The 7,833-nt window shown below is 35.9% G+C and overlaps 1 protein-coding gene across 1 annotated transcript; it reads right to left on the bottom strand.

The window, feature by feature from the left end:
• Window positions 1–5,228: 5,228 nt before the first annotated feature.
• On the bottom strand, window positions 5,229–5,930 carry LOC147477982 (heterodimeric geranylgeranyl pyrophosphate synthase small subunit 2, chloroplastic-like). The gene has a single exon (XM_086586135.1). The coding sequence runs from the start codon at window positions 5,928–5,930 to the stop codon at window positions 5,229–5,231; it is 702 nt and encodes a 233-aa protein (XP_086442261.1).
• Window positions 5,931–7,833: the final 1,903 nt, after the last annotated feature.

The following is a 7,833-nucleotide window of genomic DNA, read 5'->3' as shown; positions in this document are numbered from 1 at the left end:
GGCTAGATTCCATCTTTTAGGGAAGGAACTAAATGTCATTTGCCTCACTAAGAGATGTGATGTAAAAACCTTGGTTATATGGATTCATATGATATTGGTATGTTTATTGTTATCATTGAATTAACTATGTTTTTGCAGAAAGGTGGGCTATCTAATCCTTATTAGAGGGATGAAGCTCACTCTAGGCAGCGAAGTGCTAAGGTATTGTATATATTTATTTTATTTATTATTTAGATAATTGGTTACAATGTTATGTTAATTTCTGTAATATATTGTTATGTATTATAAAGATTGCACGTTAAGAGAAACTAAATTTCTCTTCTCAGTTGGTGACAAGGGGTTGATGTCTCTAACGTAACCGAATGATATAGACATAGTATATGTACTTCATGGTGATAATGTGTGTTATATTGTTGTGAATTATCATGAGCATTGCATTTAGGACACTCACACCAACAATTTCAATTTGCTGACCCCATGTTTGTTTTTGTTTTGTAACGGGGATGCATTTTTGGGAGTGTAGTTGGTGGAGAGCAGTGAAATGAGACATTGGACTTGGATTCGCTAAGCCTTTGAGTCATATTTGTTTTTAGTTTTTCTTTATTATTACCTTTGGAAAGATTGTAATTTGGAATACTAGTTACGTTGGTCAAAAAAATGTAATGGACTATTTGAATAATGGAGGTGGAGCTTTAATAGATATTTATTTGGTTGTTTATTTATTTGAAGTTTACATGATTGAGTTGGTTATTAGATTACAATTTTAAATGTGTTAATTCTGTTTATCCAAATGTGGATACATATATGTACTATAGGTCTTGAGTGATTAGATATTAGTCAGAAATGTGAATTTTTTATTGAATATCTGATTACTCAAAATTTGGAGTGTGACACAGTTGCAATTGTTTGTTCTCTCTGTCCTTCGACCACTTCACATGCGGCAAGGCATAATGCCGTCGCCCTTTCCTTCTAGGAGCTGTGAAGACAAGATGGTGTATTGGCTCATCGAGTATAGGTGGTTGACGTCAAATAAAAGCTTTCTCATTATGGCCCTCAATATCAGCATATATGGAGGCCCAATAAGATTGATTCTGGGACATAGTAATATTCGTGGGCTTACATACAATGGTGATGAACGAAAGATAGATCTAGAGGAAGAAGTGAAGCCTTGGCTGGTCAAGTAATGGGAAAAAGTTGCCTTGTTTGGTAGATTATGAAGCCCAGAATTTCGACAAAGAACAGACCGGACTTAAATTTAGAGCAATGTTATCAGACCCAACCAGGCAAGAGGACCGGGTCAATGGGTTAACGGTCCAACCAGTAGGTTAGTGGTCCAACCATTGGGTTGAAGCAGATATTAATTATATTAAAAGACTAATATATATAAGCTACTCCTTTATTACACAATCAGTGTTACAACTCATTAACAGCGGTAATTGCTACCAACTCATTATCTACGCTATGGGAACTTCTCAACAGATGAAAACTATGCTCTCATACTTGTTCTTTCTTGAGAGTGGCCCATATTTGGAGGGAAGCCAACCAAGCGGTTGACATCATTGCTAAGAGAGCTTCTAGACTGGTTAACAATCAGATTATATTTTGTAACGGTAGGCCTCCATGGATATATAAATGGGAGGTGCCTTATGGTTTGTATGTGCACCATGTATGAGTGACTATGGGCATTAGCACTGCCTAGAAAACTTGTAATTTTTTCCATTATTTTTAATATATTTTTAACTTACTAAAAAAAAAAAAAAAAAAACAGTGTTACAACTCGAGTGGCCATTATGCTATAAACTTTTGCTAGTAACCAAGGTTCAAACCCTCATCCACCCACATTTAAGACATTGTAGACCCACTGGCTGGTGAGCAGAGTGAACGGGTTCAAGTCTCTCTCCAGATTTTTAATTTCAAAAAATTGCAAAATTGGGTTATTAGGCCAGTCCAATATGTTTAAACTGTCCGGGTTTAACAGAGAACTGCCCGAGTTAACTGGGATCTAACAATAGACCCAGTCCGGTTAAAAAATCGGTTTGCCAATTTATCGGGTCAACTCACCGGACTAGGCCAGGTCTGATAACACTGATTCAGAGTATGTCAATGGGTGAAGGAGGAACCTTTTTAAAGGGATTTTGTGTTAAGTTTAGTGCTTTGGTGTTTATCTAATATTTCTTTAGTTCAAGTGTTTGATGTTGAGTTAATGTTACATGACTTACATCCAAACACAAAATTGAAAAATGTATTTGTTTATTGAGCCAAAATGATTAATTCTCTACCTTTCTTTAGTGGCTAAATTGCATTGGTGCCTTGCAGCTAGTGTTGTTAATGGGTTTCGATAACCCGATAATCGATCCGAATCAAACCGATAAAAAATGGTTTGGATTTTGGTAATTTTGTTTGCCCTCTACCGAACCGAACTGATAAGATATTGATTTGGTTTTGAGTTTGTTCTCCACATAACTTGAACTAAATTTATTGATTTAGATAAACACAGAATATTGATAAACATATTGATTAAATTTAGGATTTAATTGATTTTATAGTTTTTTATTCGGGTTGGTTCGGTTTCGGTTTGTAATATATCTTATTTGTTCTGTTCGGTTCAGGTTTTCAATTTTCTTATCAGTTCAGTTCGGTTTCAGGTTCCCAATTTTCTTATCGGTTCGGGTTTGGATTTTCTAGAATCTGATCCAAACTAATCTATTGACAGCCCTACTTGCCGCCTAGCATAAGTGGATATTAGGGGTGGAACTTGGGTCGGACTAAACCCCGACTTTTGTTGGTCCTGGGCTAACATGTTAGATATATGGTCTGGGCTTGGTTTTGTAAAATCAAAACCCAACTCGGTTTTGGATTGGGCTCGGGTTAGAATATAAAAAAACTGGAAAATCCGAGCCCGAGTGCATATATGTACGTATATCTTTCAATTATTCTATTCGTGTAAAAAATAAGGTTTAGAATATCTATTTTAAAGATAATAATGTAATCAATAAAGTTATTTTTCTTTTTAAACAATCAAATCTCTTTGATTTCATTAGAAGATTTTAATTTCGGTATTTTTTACCTCCTAATTCCAAAAAAATCATCTGAGAAGTTTGACCAACCTGATCCAATCCGAATTGGTCGGACTAGGACTTGGGCTAAAAATTTAAAGACCGACTAGGGCTTGGTCCCGGGCTCTGGTTGAAGCATTTGAAACTCGAATTAAATTTTGGTTATGTCTCAACCCGACCCAACCCACCCGAGTTCCACTCCCAGTAGATAACTAGATATAGTACCATACTAGCATATAACTTACAAGTTTCAAATTGTTGAAGTGTTGTATATTGTGAATTAATTAATTAACCAAAGAAAAGCATATGAACCTAATGAACCCGAAGGTGGTTTGGCTGTCCCTACAAGGCTACAGAGATAATCAATTATTGGAGATTAAGAAACAAAATAACACAATAACGATGACAACACACTAAACTAAGAAACACAGATTGAATGAAAAGCAAATATAATAGAAGTCTACTGAAAAATTATTGCTAACTGCCCGAAAAGAGAAGCATCGTCACCTTTTCTCCCCGTGTATGTAAAAATAAGTTATGAATGAGGATCCAGCTCTAATAGTTCCTAATAAATCAAATACATGAATTAAAATGCGAAGGCTTCATATATCTTTTATTTTTTTGATTAGCAAATTTGTGAGCAAGTCTAATTTTAAAAGAGATAAATAATTCAATAGGTAGGAGTCTGTCTCAACCCTATCACCAAAAAAAAAAAAAAAAAAAAAATGATAGTGATTGGCAAATGCCCACACATTTTTTGAAGGCTTTTTATTCCACATCAACGAAAACAATTTTTTCAAAATACTAGGGGAAGGGGAAGGAAAGCAAAGGGAGGAGACAAATTCAACTCAACTTTTCTTGGATAAGACCACAAAAAGACACTTTTTTTTTAAGATACTCTGAAGTTCAAACTAACATAGTCGTCCTGGCGAACTTGAGTAACCCAAGACTGTATCAACTTAATCAAATCAAAACAATCCAGAAAATTCTTAGTCGGCAAACCATAAAATAGCTTAATCCGAGCAACGATTAACTAACTCAGCCAATGATTCAATCCTTGAAAGTTCTGGTGCAGAGAAAGTTTTACATACTTTTCATTACACAAATCAAGCTTGAACTAAAGGTCCGAAAAGAATCTGGCAAGTGGGAATCGTAACTCGCCATTGATCTTTCTAAGTTCACTGTTAACCCAGAGGGTGCATAGCCACCACGCATATTACATGCTAATCTATGTATATTACCCCAAGCATAATCCAGCAGATAAGGGTGGAATTCAAGCTAAACAAGCCAAGCTTTACCATGCTCAAGCTCGGCTCGCTAATTACAAGAGTTTTAAATTGAGCTCGAGCTCGGCTCATATAGTAAACGAGCTTAAACGAGCCAAGCCCAAGCCGAGCTCCGAGCCTTCAGTTATTTTATACTATAAATATGCTATTTAACTAAACGAGCCGAACTTCATCAAGCTCATTTGTTTACACGAGCTTTTATTTGAGCTCAAGCTCGACTCATATAGTAAACGAGCGAGCTCGAGCCGAGCTTAAACGAGCCAAGCCCAAACTGAGCTCCGAGCCCTCGGCTCAAATTCCACCCTTACCAGCAGATTCAACCCGATTATGGTTGGGCTCGAGTTTAATTGTTGCCCACCCAAAAGAACTTGAGTTACCCAAAGGCAGTTGTATACTTGTATTGTATCTGTAAACTTCCTAAGAATAGTAATCACTATTAAAAAATGCCTATCGTGAATTCTTCATACAATTTGTAATTGTTTTGAAGGTCAAACTTTGATTATTTCGAAGTCCAGTCTGTACCTCAAGCATTAACACAGTCTGTATATTAATATAATATAATTATGGTGATGTAGATCATGTAGTAGAAGTGTAGAATGGATTAATGGAATAACCTCATGCAACCACAATTTGTTTTTAAACGTGCTGAGCCTAAATATATTGTTTCACACAATAGTACAATAGACAGAAATATCATTTGTAAACAAATAATTAGAAGGATATTGTAGTTATATTCATACCTTGTTATAATACATTTGCACAATCGTTACAAAAAAAGGTTAAAAAAAAAAATCGTTACAAATGAACCATTTACTTGGAAATTAAATTTGGGAAAAAAGAATGATAGCATAATTCAACCAATGAGAAGTCATGCTAGCTTGTCGTGTCAATTAAATTGAAGCTTCTGTACCCTTAAGAATACAGAAATTCCATCTATAAGGCTCCAAAGGGGCTCAACATTTTTCTCTTTCATGCCTTCCAGTTCCTTTAGAGCCAAATATTTCAAATCATCTGCCAGTTTCACCAACCTCTTTTCTTTTATAGCTGCATCATACACCATTATTCCATGTATCATCCCTACATAAAGCCCATATCTTCTCAGCTTTTCAATTTCTTCATCAGTACCACCACCTAATATGGCACCACATGCTGCACCACACGAATAGAGTGCACCTCCCTTTTTCTCAAAGACTTGATCAACCATTCCCTTTTCACAGGGTTCATCACCATCCAATCCCAAGCATCTAACTTTTAGGTATTGACCATTGACCATTCCTTGAGATCCTACAGCGCGTCCAATCTCGATCATTACACGTAAAATTCGATCTGAATTAGTATTTGTGGGATCATCCATAGCAGCCAATAATTCATATGCAAATGGTACCATGCTGTCTGCCGTAAGAAGCTCAATGTTGGCTCCATAGACATGATGTGGCATGGGCTTGGGCTTGGGCTGGTCGGATAACTGAAGGTACTCATGCGTGTATGTCGAAACATGCATTAGGTGAAGCGCTGAGGCTGCTGCGATAGCTTGATCTTTTTCTCCTCCAACAGATTCACAAGCTGCAATGCACAAGGCAGGAGCCATGCTTCTTGGGATTTCAAAGATGAGATGGTTCATGGGGTGGTATACCGAGGCCGGGTTACGCCCTGTTAAGGCCTGTTTAATATGGGCTTCCACTTCAGAATTTATGGTGGCGGCCCAAGAGGTTTGGTTTTGAGACATACTCACTTTCATAGGCTTATATGATGGAAATGAGTGGTGGAATTTGGTTTTAGAGAAAGAACTGAAGGTTGGAGTAGTGGAGAAATGGAGAAAAGATGAAGCCATTGATGCAATGCAATGCAAGAACTTGCAGATTGAAATGAATAGAGACCTAAACAAAGGAATGAGATTCATAGGACTTCAAGCCTTATGCATTTATATATACTAGATACAATAAAGTGGCATTGACTTTGACATAATCAATGAGTTTGTCTAGTTCCATACAACTTCTTGACTTAATTGGAAAATGAGACAATGACCAAATATAAATTTATATTGTATAATACAAATCATGTGCCAAGAAGATAAGAAGGTTCAAGTTAATCTTATTAATTTAGTCAGTTTGGTGGTTCATTTGATAATTAGCTAGAGTAGTACATTTCAAGTGAGATCGGATCTTGAGTACCTCTGGAAAGATTAGACAACGGATTGAACCGTGTTAACATTATATTCATCCAATGCAAGGTGGAAATATATTATGAGATTTGGAAGATTCATACAAGATGAATATTTCTCTAAGTTTTTGGAGTTGAAATCGAAAATCTGCAAACATATGAACCACGTGCTGGCTAGTTCTAAAAGCCGCCAAGGGTGGGCAGCTGCACACGGCAATACCCTAAACTTTTCCAAAAAAAATAAAAAATAAAAAAGTCGTAGTCATGTCATGTGCGAAAATTGTCATTCAAAAAAATATATATCATGTGCGTGGTTCTCACTTTAATTTCCGAAGCTACCAAACTTTACTACCCTTTGATAACACCTTATCGAAACTTAAATTAGAAAGAAAACAAAACATCTCTCTTCTTAGAAGAGTTTCCTAATCTGTTTCACAAAAACCCAACTCAAATACAAAACTTTGCACCCAGTTTATCTCATTTTATGGCTTGTGTGGTTTCTCATGCTTGCTCATTACTTTATCACTTATTCTGTCAGTCACTATTGCCAGTGCTACTGCCACTGGTGCCACTGATAATATTTTCAATTTTGCATATTGTAAATAATTGACTCCAGAATCGTATAGGCGATGAGGGGTCGAACGATTGCTTAGTAACATACATTGAGAAAGAGATATTTAAAAACATTGATTCTGAAGCGATCATGAAACGCTTTCAGAAAATGGATACTCGCCGTGGACACTTGTAATTTTTTTGCTTGATTTCGAGTTTTCAAAAAACTTTTGTTTTTTGGATAATTAATATACACATGTTTGGAATCCGATTTTTGGTGTAATGGATTTTGAGTCGCTTTTCTGAGGGAAGATATTATAATGTAGTCACACAATGTGTTACACAATAACTATAACACAAGCTAATAAAAAGTTGACACGTCAAAAACAACTTGAGAAACTGGAAAGAGTGGTAGACAAATAAGATTTAGAAGCAACCATCTAGCTTCTCCTCCGTTTGCCACAGCCGAAATTGAAATTCCATCATCTTCTCTATGTTCTAATATTCTTGATTCCATTTATCTCATTTTTGTTCCTCTACTTTTTCTAATCACATCTTTATCTTTCCTCTCCCTACATCCACTTCTACCATCGACGCACCCACAAACACTAAGATTTTAATTTCGGATTACGTACAACCAATTGTTCTTGTTAGTGAGAGTTTCAAAATTAATTGAAGAAAGAACTTTAACATCAAATTAGAAAAAGTTTAACTTTTGTTAATATTGATTGACTTATTCTAGACACTTAGAGAGGGATAAAAACTTGAGTATTGAAGGT

This window comes from Coptis chinensis, chromosome 9, assembly GCF_015680905.1.
Source record: "Coptis chinensis isolate HL-2020 chromosome 9, ASM1568090v1, whole genome shotgun sequence".
In the NCBI taxonomy this organism is placed as follows: Eukaryota; Viridiplantae; Streptophyta; class Magnoliopsida; order Ranunculales; family Ranunculaceae; genus Coptis; species Coptis chinensis.
This window is presented reverse-complemented; position numbering and strand designations above follow the sequence as displayed.

Coding starts and splice junctions, on each gene's coding strand:
- LOC147477982 (XM_086586135.1), bottom strand. CDS start 5,930: ATGGCTCCTGCCTTGTGCATTGCAGCTTGTGAATCTGTTGGAGGAGAA.